The 22,408-nt window shown below is 43.9% G+C and overlaps 1 protein-coding gene across 2 annotated transcripts; it reads left to right on the top strand.

Annotated features, from left to right (window-relative positions):
• Nucleotides 1-5,798: 5,798 nt before the first annotated feature.
• On the top strand, nucleotides 5,799-18,022 carry G6PC1 (glucose-6-phosphatase catalytic subunit 1). 2 transcript variants are annotated; one of them, XM_061391921.1, is made up of 5 exons: nucleotides 5,799-6,008; nucleotides 8,982-9,091; nucleotides 11,471-11,576; nucleotides 12,190-12,305; nucleotides 14,670-18,022. In XM_061391921.1, exons 1-5 carry the CDS (start codon nucleotides 5,974-5,976, stop codon nucleotides 15,179-15,181), a joined length of 879 nt encoding a protein of 292 aa, XP_061247905.1. In that variant the 5' UTR covers nucleotides 5,799-5,973; the 3' UTR covers nucleotides 15,182-18,022. The 2 variants fall into 2 exon arrangements, with proteins under 2 accessions (XP_061247905.1, XP_061247904.1); XM_061391920.1 differs by having other exon boundaries at nucleotides 5,806-6,178.
• Nucleotides 18,023-22,408: the final 4,386 nt, after the last annotated feature.

Here is a 22,408-nt window from a genome sequence, read left to right on the forward strand (position 1 = left end):
GGGAGCTGACCTCCACTTGAGAATTGTGGAGTGCTTCTCTGACTCCCCGTGCACCTCAGTTCTTGGATAAGTACTGGCAGCACCCAAGTTTGGCAGATGCCCAGAGATGAAAGGAAGAACTGACTTCATTGAACAATCTTTCAAACTCTGAAGTTTTTGTTAACTATGTGGATACATTACTTTTGAAAATATTTTAATTAAAAAGATATGCAGATACTATTGTATATAAAATAAACAACATGAACCTACTCTATAGTACTGGGAACCATATTCAATACCTTTTAATAACCTATGGAGGTGGAGGTTTAGTCGCTAAGTCATGTCCAACTCTTGTGACCCTATGGACTGTAGCCTGTTGGGCTCCTCTGTCTATGAGATTCTCCAGGCAAGAATACTGGAAGATAATCTGAAAAAAAGGACACACATAAATATATTTATAACAGAATCACTTTGCTGTATACCTGAAATGCTGTAAATCAACCATACTTCAGTGCAGAAAAATTCCCCAAAAAAGATATGAACACGTTTATCTTTTTCCTTCTGTAATAATGAATTATTTGCTTCTATCAAATAAAAGTCAGGCACCACATCATTGGAGCTACTTTCAAATGAGCACCCAAAACTCAGAGAATGTTAAAACAAAGGTGGGTGAGTATCAAGTCACAAGAGTGAAACTCAGAGAACTCTAGTGACTTGGTTGAGGTCACACAGCTCTTTAATCATTCTCTCTTTTTTTTTTTCCTTTTAATATTAGTGATGGGAATGGGGGAAGGACAGTCTCCTGGACTGCCTGCTATAAGCTTGAGAATGTTTCTGAGTCTTCTTAGGAAAACCAAGATGCTCTTTCTGCCCCATACCCACCTCCTACCCCCCATCCCCTACCTCACTTCACTCTCCATCAGGCTGAGCTAGGACTTCACAACTGATGTGAAGTCAATTCCCTCCCTTCCTTTAGTTCTTCCAAAGAATTCATGAGTTGAAGCAAGGAGGAATGCAGGTCAGGATTGGATCCTTAGCTGGAGTCACTCTTCCCGTCTCCCCTCAGCCAGCTCCTCTTTGACTCTGGAGTATAGACTAAGACAAAGAAGAAAATGAACTTTTTCCTAATAGTCCCAACCACTTTTTTAGAGCTTTCCTTCCTTTGCTTCTGCCTCTGCCATGCAACGTCAACAAAATTTAACTCCTGGCAAGAAGGATGGAATTTGACAGATAGAATGTGTCCCGGATGCTGGGGTGGTTTGGCACCACCAAGGGGCTGATGGAGAATGGGAGAAGTGTCTACCCTCTGGTGGTAAGTGAACTAGTTGACCGTTTGTGAAAACAGGATAATCTCTGGAGGGAACAATAGCTTCTTTGGGAGGGGAAGGGGGTTTAAGGAAGAGGGAGGAGAGGGAAAAAATGATCAGTCTGTACTTCCCATAATGGCTTGGATTGTTAGGGGAAACACTGACTGAAACCGCCCACCATGGCCAGGCACAATAGTAACCATTTGCATGAATAATTTTATAACAGGAAGTCTTGGTCAGGAACACAGAACTAACAAGCCACCACCAACCAGAAGAATTCGGGAAAGGTCAAAGGGGGACACCACGTGTCTACCAACCTCCCAGAATCCTCCTTGCTGGAATCCATCTTGGATGTGCAACATGTACACCATCAGGAAGGACCCTGAGTCAGAATGATTGACCAGAGACAACCCAGAAACTAATCCCATTACCATAAAACCCCCTAGACTGTGAGCCATGTGACAGAGCTGTTCTCTTGGGTCCCCTTGTCCTGCTGCTCTCAACCTGGGTGCCTCTTCCCAGTAAAGTCTCTTGCTTTGTCAGCACATTCGTCTCCTCGGACAACTCATTTCTGAGTGTTAGACAAGAGCCTGCTCCTGTTCCCTGGAAAGGGTCTCCCTTCCTGCAACAGGATGATTCATTTGATTTTGGTAGAAGGCAGACCCTGAGGTGACAAGAGGTAGGTAATGAGCCAAAGATTCTTAACTGTTTACTGTGAAGCTAGCGCCCTGCAGCATTTTTCTGTGGACAAAATGTCCAGCTCATCCTGAGACATGAACCACGCTTCCCCAACCTGGTCAATAGATGCACAGTTCAAGGTCCTGCAGCTGAACTTTCCCACCGTGCTGGAGATAAGTCAGCCATTTTCACTGGCTAACAATGATTAACCCACCTCTCCCTCCACCTGTTTTTACCGACATGTTTTTGTAAAAAAAAAAAAAAAAAAATCTGGGTCACTCACATCAAAGGTAACGGCAGCTGATCCAGCCAATTTCTGTCTGCCCCTCAACCCCACCCCCATCCCATGCCCCCACCACTGATCACTTTGGTAAGAAAAAAAGCACCTGAAAAGAAATTTGGTGGAGTGGGAGGAGAGTTCTTATTTTATTTTATTTTGGCTACACTGGGTCTTCATTGCAGCACACGGGCTTTCTTTAGCACAGGCTTAATTGCCCTGAGGCATGTAGGATTTTAGTTCCCCAATCAGGGATCAAACCTGCATCCCCTTCATTGGAAGGCGAAGTCCTAACCACTGAACCACCAGGGAAGTCCCAAGAAATTAAAAAAAAAAAAAAGTGTACGTCTTGTGGTTACAGCTGTCACCCTTCAGAGACATCTACATTGTTACTCAAAGCCTTGGAGTGAAGCTGGGTTTGGCCTCCCTGCTACAATGTGCAGACAAGATCCATTCTAGTGATCATAGCTGAGCAGAAAGGCAGCTCCTTTCTCAATAGGACCTAGAGCCCCAGCCACTAGAGAGGATTTGGCTGTAGATAAAGTCACCATCTCTTTTTGTTAATAAATGTAATTTCTGGATGAGGTGCATGGTCACTTATGGCTCCTTCCCTTTTGCTTTCCTGTCAGCAAAGAAACTTGTCTGAGTGAATGAGTCAACCTTGCTCTGGGAAGAAGGTGCCAGATACACTGGAACCAGCTGCTCTTAGTTAACGGCAGACCAGACTGTACTTTCTGGAAACTTGCCTTCATGTTCTTCCCAAACCAAGATCTCCAAGCCTCTGAATTTCTGTTTGTGCAGAGAGTGCCTGGGGAGTGCCCAGCTAATGTGCCTGGTGAAGAGGGAGGGACCTGTATAATTTTCCATCTTCACTGTTTCCTAGACTCAGCAGTTGTTTCCCCAGAGAGCATTACGAAGCCTTGAGTTACTAAACTAAATCTTGTCATATTATTTAGCTAAACTAAATCTTGTCATATTATTTGTATGACTTTGAAGCTCCTTAATAAATTAACATTTGTGTTCCAAAAAACCCAAAAGTCTTGAGCCATCTCTGCCAAGGACAAAATAATAGGGAACTCACTGACATTTGTATAAATGGATTCTGTTTTCATCAAAGTATGCTGCACTGGACATAGTTAAGTAAATGGCTTCCCTGCCCCGCTAGAGATGGTGTGGAAATCCCTGAGGACAGCCGGGATTTAACTCTGAATTCCTCAGAGAGCCAGGCATGGTGCTTTGCTCAATAAATGCTTGTTGCATTAAACTGGAGAACTTCTTGAAAGATGCCAGAAGCTGGAGGGAGATGATGGAATCCTCTCTCTGGAGATAGTTCTTTAAATGAGAGAATTCTCACGGAAACCTCCAGCCACTCAAATGCTTTTTCTGCTGTATTCACCACAAATAGTCACAAGTCCCTGGAGGATTTGAAAGCTCCCAATTTTTCTCTTCAGTCAGCTTTCTAGCAGCCTCAAGTTCTTGGGCTGGGGGCCTCACCTCTTTCTGCACCTGATAAAAATTTGCTGGAGGCAGCAGGAAGGGGTTGGAAGTTAGAAAAGTAGAGACCAGCAAATAGTCTCATGATGTAGGCAATTGCTCTAGACAAGAGAGTCACCCTGCCAGGCAGGCAGCCTGTCAGAAAGACTCCCCAACTGCCCTGTGTGCCCAGAATGGGATATCAGCTCCATCTGCCCTCCTTATCAACAGGCTCACACTCCCTGAGTTTCCCCCAGAAGATAGGGCTCTCCCCTGGCTCCCCATATGCTGAGCACGTGATGGCACCGTGCCCAACTCAGGTACTCTGGCTCCTCGCAGCCGGCGGAGGTTGGAGACCCAGATAGTGCCTCTGAATATGTTGTCAGAGCATCTGCCCAACTTGCCCTTGTCTCACCTCTGACCATAGAAACTTCAGTCCTGAGGGATCATTGCAGTAGATACTCAGTACTTTCTAGGAAGGCTTATCTGGTTAGAGGGAGGGGGTCACCTCTTCTGTGGGGCCTGCTCCCTGTGACCTGGCAGTCCCGATAGTGCAGAACACCCTCCCCCTCAACACCACAAGGACACCCATCATTTGGAGCCCACTCACTGCCACCAACACCACCATTACTCCAGCTCTCCCTGCAAGGGGTGGCAGGATAGGGATGCTTGGACCAGCAGAGACAGTAGAGTCAAAGGCAGTTAAATTCTGCTGGAGCTGAGGAGGAGCCCAGAGGGGTGGGAATGAGACTCCAGATCATAACTCCTGGATGAGGTTTTAATCATTTCCAGCATGGAATGTGGTCAACCTTTGCTACAAACTCATTTGCTCTGAGTTTCTTTTCCCTGTCCCCGAACTACCCCTTACAAAGCAATTGTGGACTTACTAAGGGAGAATTCAGGTGGATTTTAACAAGTTTTATTCTCACCGGCTCTTATCCTTGAAAATGCATCAGCCTGTCACCTGACTCAGACCCTGCTCTCTTCAGTCCTAGGTCATGTGAGTGTGAGGTTTTGGTCTCTGTGCTGATGCAGGGTGGTTTCTGCCTGTAGGGGTGAGCAGGCAGCATTGCTTCGCATAACTTGATGTATTTTACTTTATTTCTTGTCTACATCCATGGCTATAATAGTACTGTATTGACTTCTTGGTGATTATGCTTATCTATCTATCTGTATATATCCAAGTACAAATGAAAGAAAACTCAAAGTACAAAGCCCTTTCCAGAGTCCCAGTCCCCAGTTTGCTTGTGATTTTATTTAGAACTATTTATTCATCGTATGGGCTTCCCAGGTAGCTGAGGAGACTCGGGTTCAATCCCTGGGTTGGGAAGATCCCCTGGAGAAGGAAATGGCAACCTACTCCAGTATTCTTGCCTAGGAAATCCCATGGAAGAAGGAGCCTTATGGGCTACAGTCCATGGAGTCACAAAGAGTCAGACACAACTTAGTGACTAAGCAGCAGCAGCAGCAGCAGTTCATCATACTGTTTTTCACTGAGCCACCGCGCACACACACATGCACTCTATTGCTTATACTTATGTGTTAAAACCCCAAAGGTCCTCACTTTAAGGACGTTAAATGAATTAATCAGTGCATTCAAAGATGATTATTTTCTGGACCTAAGAGATACAGAGCCAATACTGGAAAGAGGGTTTGACCTCCCAAATCAGAGACATTTTCCAGATCCTAGTGAAATTCAGAAATGTCCAGCAATGTGACAGTCCCCACTACAATAGAACTTATTATATTTTAAAACTTAACTATTTAAAAGTTGAATTGCTAGAGCACCAAGACTTTTCTTTGTTCCCAAATAAGTGCAATTGCAGACGGGAAGTCAGACATCTTTGCAAGAACCATGGCAGATTTAGACTCTGTCCTGTGTCTCTGGCCAGGTTTCAGAACCAGGAGGGCAACCCCTTGTACCGTCAAGCAGCCATGCCAAAGTTAATAATTGGCTGTGCCAGCCCATGGCTGATCAGGCTGTTTTTGTGTGCCTGTTTTTCTATTTTACGTAAATCACACTTTACATGTTTGCATCAACCTACTGGTGATGCACCTTTGATCAATAGATTTTAGACAAAAGTGGTTTTTGAGTCCAAAGATCAGGGCTGGGTTGGCCTGCAGACTGGATACAGGGTGTATAAAACAGAGGCAAGGCACAGGCTGATAGCAGAGCAATCACCACCCAGTCTGAAATAACTGCAAGGGCACAGCCGAAGGCTTCCTGAGTGAGGATGGAGAAGGGAATGAACGTTCTACATGACTTTGGGATCCAGTCAACACACTACCTCCAGGTGAATTACCAGAACTCCCAGGATTGGTTCATCTTGGTGTCTGTGATTGCAGATCTCAGGAATGCCTTTTATGTCCTCTTCCCCATTTGGTTCCATCTTCGAGAAGCTGTGGGCATCAAACTCCTCTGGGTAGCTGTGATTGGAGATTGGCTCAACCTCGTCTTTAAGTGGTGAGTAAGAGCCAGACAAAGAGGAAATCAGGAAGGAAAGAGGCTGGCATTGTCTTTGGAAATGTCTGTCCATCAGAAGTTGCTTTTTCATGCTATTCATGCAATTGTAGTTTACTCCCCTCCTGTCTCTGGATCCTCTATAGAAAGAGAGAAGACAGAAAACCCTGTCAGTGAGTGAAGAGACAGGAAAGACTAATATGGATGGAAGGCCAGCTAGACCTAGTGAATTATAGGCTATAAGCAAAGAAATGCCATTTTTCTGTTTGCTTGTTTTTGTGTTTTTTGTTTGTTTTTCTGGCTGCTCTGGGTCTTGGTGGCTGTGTGCAGGGTTTCTAGAGTTGGAGAGAGCAGGGGCTACTCTCTAGTTGGGATGCACGGGCTTCTTGTTGTAGCGGCTTCCCTTATTGTGGTGCACGGGCTCTAGAGCTCAGGCTTCAGTAATTCTGGCGCATGGGTTTAGTTGCTTTGCAGCATGTGGGATCTTCCCGGAGCAGGGATCAAACCCGTGTCCCCTGCATTGGCAGGTGAATTCTTAACCAATGGACTACCAGGGAAGTCTGAAACTCTGTTTTATTACTTTGAAGCAGCATAGGTGACACAAAGATAGAAGGAAGAAAGATGAGGTATGAAAAAAGGAAACAGGCAATTTCAAAACCCATTGTGTGAGGTCATGAAAAGCAATTCAGAGACCTCTCTTGTTCAGCCAGCTTTATGTCTTGGGCAACTCAGAGCAACTCTCTGAGTTTCTGTTTTATAATCTGTAAACCTAGATTATCTCTGGGATCTTAATAATTACTATAGTTATCAACAATTGTTGATCCTGTAGTATGTGCCAGGCCACATGCTAAGCACTTTTTTATAGGGTATTACTAGTAAGAGCGGAGAAGGCAATGGCACCCCACTCCAGTACTCTTGCCTGGAAAATCCCGAAGTCCATGGGGTCACTGAGGGTCGGGCATGACTGAGCGACTTCACTTTCACTTTTCACTTTCATGCACTGGAGAAGGAAATGGCAACCCACTCCAGTGCTCTTGCCTGAAGAATCCCAGGGACGGGGGAGCCTGGTGGGCTGCCGTCTATGGGGTTGCACAGAGTCGGACACGACTGAAGTGACTTAGCAGCAGCAGTAAGACTAAGGCACTGAGTTAAGTGACTACAAAAACACAGGTAGTAAATGTCAGAGTAAGGATTCAAGCCCAGGCAGGCTGACTTCATAGGCAAGGCTCTAAAGAATTATGTTATATCCAGTGCTAATAAACTGACTTTCAAAAGGTAAAGAAGCCCCAATTTTAGTATTTGCCAATTTCTACTGTGTCTGTTATCCCATTATGACCACTTTCAAGCTATCAATGGGTCTGGCTTGAAAAAACCCTGAATATTTTACAACTGTTAGCCAGGACCAGTTGACTCCAACACATCACTGTTTTGGTCTCTATTTCTTCGTGTAGAAAATGAACAGTTTGGACCAGCTGCCCTCAGAGACTTTTACCATCCCTAAAATTATCTTTGTTCACTGTCAGGTGCTTCTTAAGATCTCTTCTAGCTTTAATTTTCTTTGGCCATAAACAAGAAAAGTCTTGAACATTGTTATTGGGCTCAGAAGCCCAAGGCATACTGACGGGATTCTGAAATTTCTGTTGAAAAACCTACCAAGTTTTGCCTATAACTTCCATTTTCTCTAACTTGGTAGAGGTCAGAGTTAGTGGCTGTCGCCAGTTTTAGGGAGAAGTCACTATTCCTCCACTGCAGAGCAAAAGAAGCATCCTGACTGACGCTTCACACCTGTTTCCACAACGAAAAACATGCTTTCAAAGGGGAAGTGGTTGATCTGAGATATTCTGTTTCAAAGCTGGAGGATACAAAACAAGCAAATAGTAGCTATGTATGTCCTTACAGAAAGTGATTCTGATGGAAATAGAGACCACAAGGGAGGCTTGTCCTTGGGGCTCGGGCTCAGTCTCCGAAGTCCGGAAGAAACCCAAGACTTTGGAGGCCTGAAGAAATGAGCTGTAGGATACGCAAATCCAAGGCGCAAACTGTAGTCCCTAGGCATCCTTCTAGGGCAAATTCTTCTCAGGGTTAAAAAAAAAAAAAAGTTACATAGCTGCTGTTAATCTGCCTGCCAATACAGGAGCCTCAGGAGATCTAGGTTCTATCCTTAGGTCAGGAAGATCTCCTCGAGAAGGAAATAGAAACCCACTCCATTATTTTTGACTGAGAAATCCCATGGACAGAGAAACCTGGAGGGCTACAGTCTATGGAGTCACAAGAGTGGGACACGACTTACCAACTAAACCACCAGTGAAAGGGAAGTCGCTCAGTCGTGTCCGACTCTTTGTGACCCCATAGACTGTAGCCTAGCAGGCTCCTCTGTCCATGGGATTTTCCAGGTAATAGTACTGGAGTGGATTGCCATTTCCTTCTCCAGGGGATCTTCCCAACCCAAGGCTTGAACCCGGGTCTCCCGCATTGTAGACAGACGCTTTACCATCTGAGCCACCAGGGAATTCCTAGCTGCTGTTAATATGGTTTTGAGGATATGGGATTTATTTATTTATGTTTGAATAAATAATACCTCCAAAGGCAAAATTCACAAGTTCTGTAAAGGATGCTCCATAAATGTCTCCCTCCCTCCCTCCCTCCTGCATTTCTCTAACAGCTCAGTTCCCCTTCTTGGAGGGGCTCGTGTTCTGGGTTGGGTCTTATGGATCTTCTCCTTGAGCTACGCTCTCTTCTTGAAGCTGTGGCATCGGGCCAAAGCATTCCTTCAGTAACTCCAGACCCTCGTTCTGCTTTTTCACAGGATTCTCTTTGGACAGCGCCCATACTGGTGGGTTTTGGATACCGACTACTACAGCAACACCTCGGCACCGCTGATAAAGCAGTTCCCGGTCACCTGTGAGACCGGCCCAGGTGAGAGGCCCAGCCCTCATCCAGACAGAAGCTGGGTGGGCCGTGCCCACTGTGGACACCTGGCAACATTCGTGCTGGATGAAGCTGTCTTTGAAGGGGACGTGCAGAGAGCCACTCCTTCAAGCTCTGGTCATGGTCTTGGATTTGGTACAACTCCATCTGAATTCACTTGCAGCCAGGCCTTCCAGAATAGCCTGTGACTGCCAGTTTGGAATCTGCCTAATGTTTTCAGAACAGAAATTGCTAGTTCAGAGAGGCAAGGGCTCCCTCACAGACAAAGGGCTCGTGAGAGTAACTGTGCTGTGGCCCTTTGTCCAGGAAGGGAACATGGTAGAGGCCTGAGCCCCTGGTCATCCTTTCCAGAAGCCTGGCCAGGGAGATGTGTCTTCCCCAGCTGACCGTTCAGTCCCATACCCTATCTGTACTTTACTAGTTACACCCAGACAGGCATTGTTCAGCCAAATGATAGATTTCATTTTTCAGTAAAAAAAAGGAATATTCAACCCCTCCGCTCCCCTACAGGTCTCAGTGTTAGTGTCCTAAACTCAGGGGCCCTATCCCTGACTCCCAGACTAGGGCATTGCCCTTGGTTATTTGTTTACACGAAACCTCAATTCACTTTAGAGTATATTCACTCATTCAAATGTTATTTATTTAGTATCTGTACCAAACATTGTTCTAGGCACTTGAAATGCCTCAATGAATAAAACAAAGATCCCTACCCTTGGGAATTCCCTGGTGGTTCAATGGTTCAGCACTTCACTCGGCGCTTTCACTGTGGGTGGGTGCTCAGTTGCTCAGTCATGTCCAGCTCTTTGCGACCAGCTCTTTGGACTGTAGCCCGCCAGGCTCCTCTGTCCATGAAATTTTCCAGGCAGGAATACTGGAATGAGTTGCCATTTCCTCCTCCAGGGGATCTTCCCAACCCAGGAATCAAACCCGAGTCTCCTTAGGCTCCTGCATTGGCAGCCAGATTCTTTACCACTGAGCCATCTGGGAAGCCCTCCCTGTGGTGGCTCAGGTTCAGTCTCTGGAACTAAGATCCCACAAGCTGTGTGGTGCAGCTTAAAAAAAAAGGCTCCTACTCTTGTGGAGCTTATATTTGAATGAGATGTGTGTGTGTGTGTGTGTGTGTGTATGTGTGCGAGAGAGAGAGAGAGAGAGAGATAAAAAATCATAATACACAAGTAAAATATTTAGGATATTAGAAGAAGGAGGAGGATGAGGAAGAAAGGCAAGGGTTTATGTGGGGTTCCCTGGAAAGCAGACTCAGATGGAGATCAGCACACAGGAGGTGCTACACTCGAGAGCAGTACTTGTGGAAGGAAGGGATGGAAGCCACCTGGGCAGAAGTCTAATTGCCATTCAGTCTCAGCTAACCCCATAGGAGCTCTGAATTGATTCAAGGGGACCAGGTCTTATACCCCAATAGAGATGAGTGATTGGGTGCAGGATCCCCCCCAGGAAAGGGTAGTAATAGAGATGAGTGATTGGGTGCAGGGTCCCCCCAGGGAAAGGGTAGTTTTGATCAAGATGGCTCTCATCAGCCCAGGGCAATGTCCAGTGAAGTCTGAGCACTGAGAGCCACCTGCAACCACACTCTCAACAACAGAAAGGAAAAATAAATTCTTTAGTCCAGAAAAGGATCCTGTGGCACAGGGCCCTCCACCTTTCAGGAAAAGGAGACCAGGAATAGCAATTGGATGCAGTGTTAAATAGAGTGGTCAGGGAAGGACTCACTGAGAAGGAGAAATCTGTGCAAAAACTTGAAGGAGGCGAGAGAATTAGCCAATAAATCCTGGAGGAAGAGGTGTCTGGATAGAAAGACCAATGTCACAGACACTGAGGAGGAAGTGTGTTTCAAGGAGAGCAATGAGGCCAGCACAGCCAGAGCTGAGTGAGCAAAGAGAGTAGAAGAGAGGTAATGGAGGGCAGATCGATTTGCAATTATATACCCAGCAGGCTGGTTCTGTGTGTAATCTCTAGACTGTATATAGACTGTATAATCTCAAGAGCTGAGGCTTTCTCTGACTGTGCCACGCACTGTTCTCCCAGAGCCTAGCACATTGCTGGTCATGTAGTAGGAGCTTAATAGATATGTGGTACATAGATAACTAAATAGGTAAATGAATGGATGGCAGGATGGGTAGATGGGTGGAAGGATGGATGGGTGGATGGATAATTGAATCAATGGATGAAAAGATAGATGGCTGGCTGGATGGATGTAAAGATGGATAGATGTCTGGCTGGATAGATGGATGAAAAGATGGAAGGAAGGATGAATGGATGGATGGATGGATAGATGATGCCCCCTAGCAATCTCCCAGATGAAGATTTTTCAGCTTTGGTTCATTCATTCATCTCTTTCCTATTCTTTAGGGAGTCCCTCTGGCCACGCCATGGGTACAGCAGGTGTATACTATGTGATGGTCACATCCACCCTCTCTATCTTTCGTGGAAAGAAAAAGCCAACCTACAGATTTCGGTAAGAACTCAGCTCTGGGTTATGGGTGGTGGATGGCAGGAGGTGTCTCTGTAGCGGACATACCGCTTGCTCTTCCTCCATGCCCTCTGCCCACCTCATGCCTTGGGGTGGTACTAAAAAGAGTTGTGGCATTTCTGCCAGGAGTAAACATTAGAGTCACAGAATGTTAGGGGTAGAAGGGACCCATATGGGCAACATCTAATTTTAGAGATCAGGAACAAGGCCTAACAGAAGAGGGCTTTCTCAAGATCAGCTAGTGAGGAAGAAGCAGGCGGTAAATAAAAGCCCATTTCCGTACCAAACATTGCGATGCCCCATCCAGGTTGAAATAAACAAAGAAGCAGAAGACACTATTTTTATGGGGAATTCTGAGTATGCAGCCACTGAGCAAATTCTTCATTATGAAACATAAAATAGAGAGGTTGAAATTCACATACACAGGGGTTCACCACTTGCTACGGCTATCTTTGAAATTTTGAGTACAGTCTTCAACTTACAAAAAATTCCGCTAATACAACCTGAGTTTGCCAGGCTCCAGTGTTGCTGCTGAGGCTATTCTTTTTGGTGAAGGATCTATATCTGGATTTTCTTATGACTGCCTTTTCTGTCGCAGGTGCTTGAATGTCATGTTGTGGTTGGGATTCTGGGTCGTGCAACTGAATGTCTGCCTGTCACGAATCTACCTTGCTGCTCATTTTCCCCATCAAGTTGTTGCTGGAGTCTTGTCAGGTACCAACTGCTCTGGTTCCCTCCCTCCAACCCCCACCTATACCATTCCTTCCTAATCAGGACAAAATGCCAGTATTCTAGCCATGTTCTGTGTATAATCAATACCGTTAGTATTTTAGTGGGTTGGAAGTCAAGGGTGGGCAATTTAAGTGACTTATTTCTATGGGAGTGCCCAGATATACACAATTAAGTGTGCTTCAGAAAAATGACAAGACAGCAAATTAACTCACCCAGTTGACTTTGCCTAAAATCACTGAGATATTTTTACATTCTTTATTTCTTACAGCTCTTCAATTGGAAGTGGGCCCTAGGTTAGGGTTAAGAAAACCTATCAAATTTAACAAATTAACACAATGTTCTTGGAAAGCTCTTTATTTAAATAAACTCATTTGCAAACCTAATAGATACCCACAGCTGGACTTTATTATAGGGTCTGTGTTTCAAATATGTTGTTTTCTTAGATCCAGCTAATAAGGGGCAGAAAAGACTTAGGTAAGCTAAGTGTAAGAAAGAATTTCTTGACTTTGTGGGAAACACTGGAATACAAGACCTTAGGGGAAATGTGGAATTTTTCCCCTGGAGACCTGAAAAAGCAGAGGAGAGCAGCATTCACATAGCATGTTGAGAACAAGAAAAATGATGACTTCCTGGCAACTATGAAATTAACACAGCATTATAGCACTGGGTTCCATGTTTGAGGAAGAGCCTGGAAGTTCATGTTACATGAAAGATCTGAGAAAGTTTAAGTCAGAAAGAAGAATAACTATCTTTATTCTTTGAGTTCCCAATCTGTTTTGTCTAGTCTTTTCCACCAGTTTATTATTTTTAAATTGAAGTATAGTTGATGTACAATATCATGTTAGTTTCAGGTGTACAGCAGAGTGATTCAGTATATATATATATTTCTTTTCAGATTCTTTTCCCTTATAGGTTATTATAAAGTACTGAGTAGAGTTCCCTGTACTGTATCAGTTCAGTTCAGTTCAGTCGCTCAGTCGTGTCCGACTCTTTGCGACCCCATGAATCGCAGCACACCAGGCCTCCCTGTCCATTACCAACTCCCAGAGTTTACCCAAACTCATGTCCGTCGAGTCGGTGATGACATCCAGCCATCTCATCCTCTGTCGTCCCCTTCTCCTCCTGCCCCCAGTCCCTTCCAGCATCAGGGTCTTTTCCAATGAGTCAACTCTTCGCATGAGATGGCCAAAGTATTGGAGTTTCAGCTTCAGCATCAGTCCTTCCAATGAACACCCAGGACTGGTCTCCTTTAGGATGGACTGGTTGGATCTCCTTGCAATCCAAGGGACTCTCAAGAGTCTTCTCCAACACCACAGATCAAAAGCATCAATTCTTCAGCACTCAGCTTTCTTCACAGTCCAACTCTCACATCCATACATGACCACTGGAAAAACCACAGCCTTGATTAGACAGACCTTTGTTGGCAAAGTAATGTTTCTGCTTTTGAATATGCTGTCTAGGTTGGTTATAACTTTCCTTCCAAGGAGTAAGAGTCTTTTAATTTCATGGCTGCAATCACCATCTGCAGTGATTTTGGAGCCCCCAAAATAAAGTCTGACACTGTTTCCACTGTTTCCCCATCTATTTCCCATGAAGTGATGGGACCAGATGCCATGATCTTAGTTTCTGTGCTATATAGTAGGTCCTATATCTGTTTTATATATAGTAGTATGTATATGTTAATCCCAACCTCCTAATTTATCCCTCACCCCTAAGAATGAAAAAAAAAAAGTGAAAGTGATAGTCACTCAGCTGTGTCGACTCGTTGCAACCCTGTGGACTGTAGCCCACCAGGCTCTTCTGTCCATGGAATTCTCCAGACAAGAATACTGGAGTGGGTAGACATTCTCTTCTCCAGGGGATCTTCAAATGTGTTTAAATGTGTTAACAGAGGCTCTAGAGTTACTTACAAACTCCTGCAAAAAGAATTGAGATCTATCAGTTCAGTTCAGTCCAGTTGCTCAGTCGTGAGAGAGGTTTTAGCACAGCACAAATGATCAAATTCATGCGAAGATGAAATGAGCTGTCGAGTGGGAGTGAGCTCTCCATCCTTGAGGGTATTCAAACAGAGACAGGAGGACCACCCCTGACCCACCTCTCAACACAGGAAGTTTGCATGTGGTGGGAGGAAGTAAGTGGCATATCTCTTCCATCTCAAAGAATCTATGGCCGAGGACAGGCTGGAATCACACAGGGGAAAAAAACAAAAGACCCTCTGATCTGGCTTCTGGGATTTAACTCCACAATGGTGGGACAGATGGCAGGTCACCCACTGCTCCAAACTCACCTCTAGCTGACGGGCCAGCATCTTCCCCAGTTCTCACGGTCATTCCTTCTTCCACTCAGGCATTGCGGTTGCTGAGACTTTCCGCCACATCCAGAGCATCTACAATGCCAGTCTCAAGAAGTACTTTCTCATCACCTGCTTCCTGTTCAGTTTCGCCATTGGATTTTACCTGCTGTTAAAGTGGCTGGGGGTCGACCTGCTGTGGACTCTAGAGAAAGCCAAGCGAAGGTGTGAGCGGCCGGAGTGGGTCCACATTGATACAACGCCCTTTGCCAGCCTCCTCAAGAATCTGGGGACCCTCTTTGGCTTGGGTCTGGCTCTCAACTCTAGCATGTACCGGGAGAGCTGCAAGGGCAAGCTCAGCAAGTGGTTCCCGTTTCGCCTCAGCTGCATCGTGGCCTCCCTCGTCCTCCTGCACCTCTTTGACTCTTTGAAACCCCCCTCCCAAATCGAGCTGATCTTCTATGTCCTGTCCTTCTGCAAGAGTGCAGCAGTGCCCCTGGCATCTGTCAGCCTCATCCCCTACTGCCTCGCCCGGGTGCTGGGCCAGCCCAACAAGAAGACTTTGTAAAGGGATGTGGAGCCTTCAGAATTAAAAGCCAATGACTCTGCCAAGGATTGAGGATGGTTAGGGCCTTCTGCCAGCCCATCATGGGGCCAGAGGTACTAGAGTCACCTCAGGTGGCCCCCTTTCCCCCTTTGCAATTCTAATTGTTTTGGGTGATGTTTTATTGAAAAACTAGAGAAAGCTTTTATTTGAGAAAGCCTTATTGGAAGGTGGATCATTCTGGATTGTTCCTGCAAAGGTCTGCTTTTTTTTCTGTCCAGTACAAAGGCAAGACTTCTTGGTAGTAGTAGTAGTTTAGTCTCTAAGTCATGTCCAGCTCTTGCAACCTCATAGACTGTATCCCACCAGGCTCCTCTGTCCATGGGATTCTCCAGGCAAGAATACTGGAGTGGGTTGCCATTTCCTTCTCCAGGGGATCTTCTCCACCCAGGAATCGAACCCTGGTCTCCGGCCTTGCAGGCAGATTCTTGACCAACTGAACTATGAGAGTAGGATCAGCTAGCTCATAATGCTAGGCTGGGAATCACAAGTGAATTTCCCTTTTTTTTTTTTTTAATGACAACATGTTTAATTTATAAAAGTTACCTTGCAGATATGGAATATGTTTATGCTAAGAGTAAGACACCACTAAAAAGTCAGTTCTTTCTTAAATCTTCTAGCTAACAACTGCATTTTCTACTCATGCTCATCATTACCCAGAAAAGGAGAAAGGAGCTGTGGATTTGGTAGGGAAAGGATTGATTAAGGAGGATTTTTAAATATCTTGCATACCCTGAAAATTGTATGTCAAACAATATCTTAATGACTTTGATTATATTTGAATCTTTAGGTAAAGGACTCTCAACAATGGGGGACAACTTCAAGTATAATTAATCAGTGGTTAGTGGAGTAATTCTGCTTGTATTTTTCTATTATATATCCATGGTCATTGTATTTACTGAGATTTCTGGATGGCTGTGGTGACCTGGATATTGTACTAGGTCAGAAACTTTGTACAAAGTCAGCTTATCCTCCATAACATTTAATCTTTCTCCTTACTAGCCCAGCTCTGCTTTCCCCAGAATTTCCAACTGATTTTACACCCATCCTGCTGAATCCTCAGATGCCTGAAGGCAACTCTGTAGTGGTGCTTTTGTATGTTTCAGTTAAGCTCTTAAATTTTAGGCAAAATGGCAAGGAGAGGGCCAGGATTCCTCTCTCCAGAAGGTCACTCCAATGTTACACTTGATTCCTGGAGGATAAATATGACTCCTTTCCATATCCGAAACCAATCAAGAGCACATTCTTGGAAGAAAAGCCAACTCCTCCTCCTTGCCTGTTCTCTAGTCTCAACTGATTTGCAGACTATGTTCTTTTAAAAAAAATGTTGAAGCCTATTTATTTGAGAGTACTTGTTTTTTCTACTAATTATATAGCTCACCATATATTATCATTCACACCAACCATCCTGGTCATAACATCTTTGCAAAGAAAAATATATACATGCAGTATTTTATTAAAACAACATTTTACTTAAGAATGAAGTCTTGTTGATTACTATATTTTAGAGGTAATGTGATCTGAAGCTTCTAATTCTGGCTCAGCTAAATTTCTAGCTCTTTCTCTATTTCCCTAAACAAATAATTTGGTTTCTGTGTACTTACATTTTCTTTTTGAAAAAGGAAGCTGTTTTGTCTTGGGTTGGGCCAGAAGTCCCAACAGGGCTTCAGAGAGTTGTAAAGTGTCAACAAGGACACAGGCAGAGTTGAACATATCAACATAGGCACAATATCGTTGGCCAAGATGGAACGTTAGTTACCAGACCACAGCGCAGCACGAGTTGCTTTATGGGGTCAAACTGCAACTTGAGAGCAGACAGGCAGGATCACTACTGAACTAAGCAATCAGGGAATGTAAGTTGTACTAGCAGAATAAGGCTGAGCCAACTTGGGAGTTCTCTGGTTGCTCAGTGGTTAGGACCCTGGCACAGGTTCCATCCCTGGTCTGGAAACTGAGATCCCACACCCTGTGCAGTGTTGCCCAAAGGATTAAAAAAAAAAAAAAGTCTGAACAGACTATGGAATCCAATATCCTGGTGTCAGCAAGGTTTTTGGTTACAGTTAAAGGAAGTCTGAACAGAGCAAGTTATAGCAGCAAAGGATGCTCAGAGATACTGAAAGTGTCGCTCCAGGATTTATTTCATCCTGGGTGCAGGGTCCCAACCTCCAAAAGCCTTGACTCACCAGCATAACTCTGGATCTACTGAGAGTGAGACCTGATCATTCACGTCAGAATGCTGGGGACTTCCCTGGTGGTCCAGTGGTTAAGAGTTTGCCCACCAATGCAGGGGACATGGGTTCAATCCCTGGTTTGGGAAGATCCCACATGCCTTGAGACAACCAAACTGATGTACCACAATTACTGAGCCCATGCTCTAGAGCCTGTGAGCTGCAACTGTTGAGCCTGAGCACTGCAATTAGAGAGTAGTCCCCACTCACCTCAATTAGAGAAAGCCTGAGTACAGCAGCAGAAATTTAAAAAAAGAAAAAGAACTTTGGGATGTGAATCTTTAGGGAAAGTTGAGTCCTACGGAATTTGATTTCTTTGGGATTGTTGGGGGGGCTAGCACCAGGCACCTCTGAGATGCTAATGGTCTCATCAGGGGAGAAGAGAAATGGTCTTGTTCAGTTTGAATTGAACCCCACTGCTTGGGCATGGTCCCCATCCTGGAGGGTTTATTTGCCCTCGAGGACCAAAGCCAGATTCTTTGCAATAGAGTTCTGGCAGAAAGTAAACAACACCCCCGCCCCCAGTAGTTGGTCAGGTTGATAAAGGCGCATAATAAAAGATGAAATTTGTGCTTAATATACGCCAGGCTCTGTTTTTACTTATACATTTTATTTATACAGTAAACTCTCTTAATTCTCCCAATATCTCTGTAAGGTGGGTGTTAGAATTTATCCTCACATTACACATGAAAAGGCACAGAGGCGTTAGGGAGCTGGTCCAGAATGGAGGAGCCAGTTTAAGAACCAGGCAGTCTGACTCCAGAGTTCATCCTCTCTCCTCTACTCCACGGATGCCAGTAAGACGAGTGGCTGCACCAAATCATCCTTCGGATACCAGACACAGCTCATAACACAGACCACAGAGATTTTGATTTCTTGTGGCCAAAGGACATTATAAAACTTAGACTGACCCTCCCAGTGGGCTAGTACTGGTTTCTAAGTATGAAGATACCATTTTTCAAAGTTCATTTCATAAACTCACTATTGAAACAGGCATAACAATATTAGTTAACAGCAGTGTCTAAAACAACTTTAGCTCTTTCTTTTCTTTCTTCTAAGAAAGAGCTTAAGGCAATTCCCTGGTAATCCAGTGGTTAGGACTCCTCCCTCTCACTGCTGAGGGTTTGGGTTCGATCCCTGGTCAGGCAACTGAAATCCCACAAGTCATGCAGCATGGCAAAAAAAAAAAAAAAAAGCAAGGGCCTAAAAATCATGTTGAGCCTCTGGGTCAGAAACTAACTTACTATCTACAATCAAGATAGCACAAGAAGAGAGAATTACCACAAAGAAGTTTTGGTATAGATCTATATAAAAGGGTAGAACGTAAAGAAATCCTGTGGAAGATTTTTAGATCAGAGATTCCACCAGTGCAGGACTGCTATCTTTCACTGGGACAGGCAAAGGCTAGAAATGGACAGTCCTAAAGGCTAAGAGGGCCTCCCTGGTGGCTCAGATGGTAAAGAATCTGCATGTAGTGCAGGAGATTCAGGTTCAATTCCTGGGTGGAGAAGATCCCCTGGAGGAGGGCATGGCAACCCGCTCCAGTATTCTTGCCTGGAGAGTCCCATGGACAGAGGAGCCTGGTGGGCTACAATCTATGTGGTCTCAAAGAGTTGGACCTGACTGAGCAGCTAACACAAAGGCTAAGAACTCATGATGGGTAAAGTTGAGAAGAGTGTCAGCCCATGATCAATTTGTAAAATAACCAATGTATTAGCACATTTTGATCACAGATCTGCTCCTCAAGTTACAGATATATGTTTACTTTAGACATGACTTGTGAATCCTCAGGATGACAGTAAGTTTAAATGACCAATAACCATTTTATTCTTTTAAAAAGAATTTTTAAATTTCTTTGTTTGTTTAAATTATGAAAGTATGATAACACATTTACAGGAGACTTGGAAAACAGAACAAAGTTACATATAATTCTGCTATATATTACAATTATTTTTTAAGTAAGTAAATCAAGATTTTTAGTTGGAGTTTCAATAGAAAACTCTCAAAAATTAATAGAATGAATATACAGAAAAGTAGAAGGATATAGTAGGCTTGAAAAGCACCATGAGCCAATTCAACGTAATTAAAATTTATATAATTTTCACACAACAGTAGGATACAAATTCTATTCAAGTTCCCATAGACTGTAAATTAAGAGACATTGGACCATATCCAGGGACATAAAGTAAGATGCAAAGATTTCATGGTTTAAAGGTACTGAAATCATACAGAGTCTATTCTCTTATTACTGTAGATCTATAGTATGCTAGATTTATGTTAGAATTATTATTAATTATGTTAGAATTATGTTAAATCAATATCAAAAGATATTTGAAAATAATCCACAAGTTTGACCAAGGTCCACGTTATGTTATAACACAATTTGATAGATTGGTCTAGCAGTCTTTTCATTTTGAGGAGATGGGTTTAAGGATGATACAAACACACACACACACCATACAATTGTCTTCTTGGCCTAGGAAAGCAGACCCATTAAGAAAATGCAAATTCTGCTGCCTGAGCCAATCCTGCTTCACCATGGAGAGACCAAGGGCTTGAAGTTTTTGTTTCTGTTTTTTAACAAAATTTATAATAGATTTGAAAAATTTATAGCAACTTTATTGAGATGTAGTTCACATACTGTACAATTACAAAGTGAACTATTCTAGGGTTTTTAGCATATTCAGAGAATTGTACAACTATCACCACAAATCGATTTTAAAACATTTTCTGTCGCTCCATAAAGAAACCCCACAGCGGGACTTCCCTCATGGTCCACTGGATAAGAATCTACCTGCCAATGCAGAGGACACAGGTTTGATCCCTGGTCTGGGAAGATTCCACATTCCACGGAGCAAGTCAGCCTATGTGCCACAACTACTGAGTCCAAACTTCTGGAACCCAGGCTCCACCAGAGAAACCACCACAATGAGAAGTCCACACCCTCAACTAGAGAGCAGCCTATGCTCACTGCAACTAGAGAAAGCCCACGTGTAGCGATGAAGACTCAGCACAGCCGAAAATAAAATAAAATAAGTAATTTTTAAAAATTTTAAAAAAAGAAACCCCACACCCATTAGAAGTCACCTCCATCTCACCTCAACCTGCTCCACCCTCGGCCACCACTGATCTACTGTCTGTCTCACAAATCTGCCTATTCTAGACATTTCATATGAATGGAATCACACAACATGTGACCTTTGGGGTCTGGCTTCTTTCATTTAGCATGATGTTTTCAAGGTTCATCTATGTTATAACATGTATCAGTACTTCATTTCTTCTTATAGGCAAAGAATATTTCATTGTGTGGATAAATTTTGTTTATCCATTCCTTAGTTGATGGATATTTGGATTGATTCTACTTTTTTGGATATTATGAGCAATACTGCTATGAACCTATGAACATCTGTGTACAGGTTTTTGTATAGATGTATGATCTCATTTCTCTTGGGTATATCCCTAGGAATGGAACTTCCAGGTCAAATGGTAACTCTACATCTAACCTTTTAAGGAACTGCTGCTGCTGCTGCTAAGTTGCTTCATTCGTGTCTGACTCTGTGCGACCCCATAGACGGCAGCCCACCAGGCTCCCCCGTCCCTGGGATTCTCCAGGCAAGAACACTGGAGTGGGTTGCCATTTCCTTCTCCAGTGCATGAAAGTGAAAAGTGAAAGTGAAGTCGCTCAGTCGTGTCTGACTGTTTTCCCAAAGGTCTAGAAAGGAAAAGTTTTACAGTGCTCTTGGTTTTGCCATCTCTTTTGATTTCTTAGGATCATACCCTACATCAGATCAGATCAGATCAGTCACTCAGTTGTGTCCAACTCTTTGCAACCCCATGAATCGCAGCACACCAGGCCTCCCTGTCCATCACCAACTCCCGGAGTTCACCCAGACTCACGTCCATCGAGTCAGTGATGCCATCCAGCCATCTCATCCTCTGTCGTCCCCTTCTCCTCCTGCCTCCAATCCCTCCCAGCATCAGAGTCTTTTCCAATGAGTCAACTCTTTGCATGAGGTGGCCAAAGTACTGGAGTTTCAGCTTTAGCATCATTCCTTCCAAAGAAATCCCAGGCCTGATCTCCTTCAGAATGGACTGGTTGGATCTCCTTGCAGTCCAAGGGACTCTCAAGAGTCTTCTCCAACACCACAGTTCAAAAGCATCAATTCTTTGGCGCTCAGCCTTCTTCACAGTCCAACTCTCACATCCATACATGACCACAGGAAAAACCATAGCCTTGACTAGATGGACCTTTGTTGGCAAAGTAATGTCTCTGCTTTTGAACATGCTATCTAGGTTGGTCATAACTTTCCTTCCAAGGAGTAAGAGTCTTTTAATTTCATGGCTGCATTGTCTAATTTTTTGCTTTGGGAGGGTTTCAAAGCAAGACTGATCAGGTGATCAGATTTACATGATGAAATATCAGTGGGCACTTCCCACTTTTGTTGGTAATGATTTATTGTTTCAAGAGTATTTCATTCGAAGACACACATGGATATTTGAAGTTCCAGTCCTAATCAACCGACTAGTTGTTTGTAAACTGTCAAACTTCGCTGAATTGTTTTCTGAAAATCGTTACTTTAGCTGTTGAATTATTAAGGTTTATTGATTTGACTCTGCAGTAATTGCCAAACTAAGACAGATGCCTTTAAGGCACATATGTGTAAATAAAATACCACAATATCATTTGTATCCAGGAGATTTTCAAAAGCCTCTTGAGAATGAAAAACACTCTGTCCAAAGAGCCTTCTGATGATGTTATTAAGGAAAGAACTGACTAGAAATGATATGACAAAGCAGTCAATAAGTCACTTCCATTAGGGAACCAAGAACCTAATTCATCTGGAAGAGAAATCAGCAGTCATATAGTCCAATGATGGGCAACCCAGAGTCCAAGACCTAATTGTAGAGCAAAAGGTAAAAAAGCTGCCTTTGGGTTGCTGGCTTCTTAATAAAAAGAGAAAAA

Source organism: Bos javanicus, chromosome 19 (genome assembly GCF_032452875.1).
Source record: "Bos javanicus breed banteng chromosome 19, ARS-OSU_banteng_1.0, whole genome shotgun sequence".
NCBI lineage: Eukaryota > Metazoa > Chordata > Mammalia > Artiodactyla > Bovidae > Bos > Bos javanicus.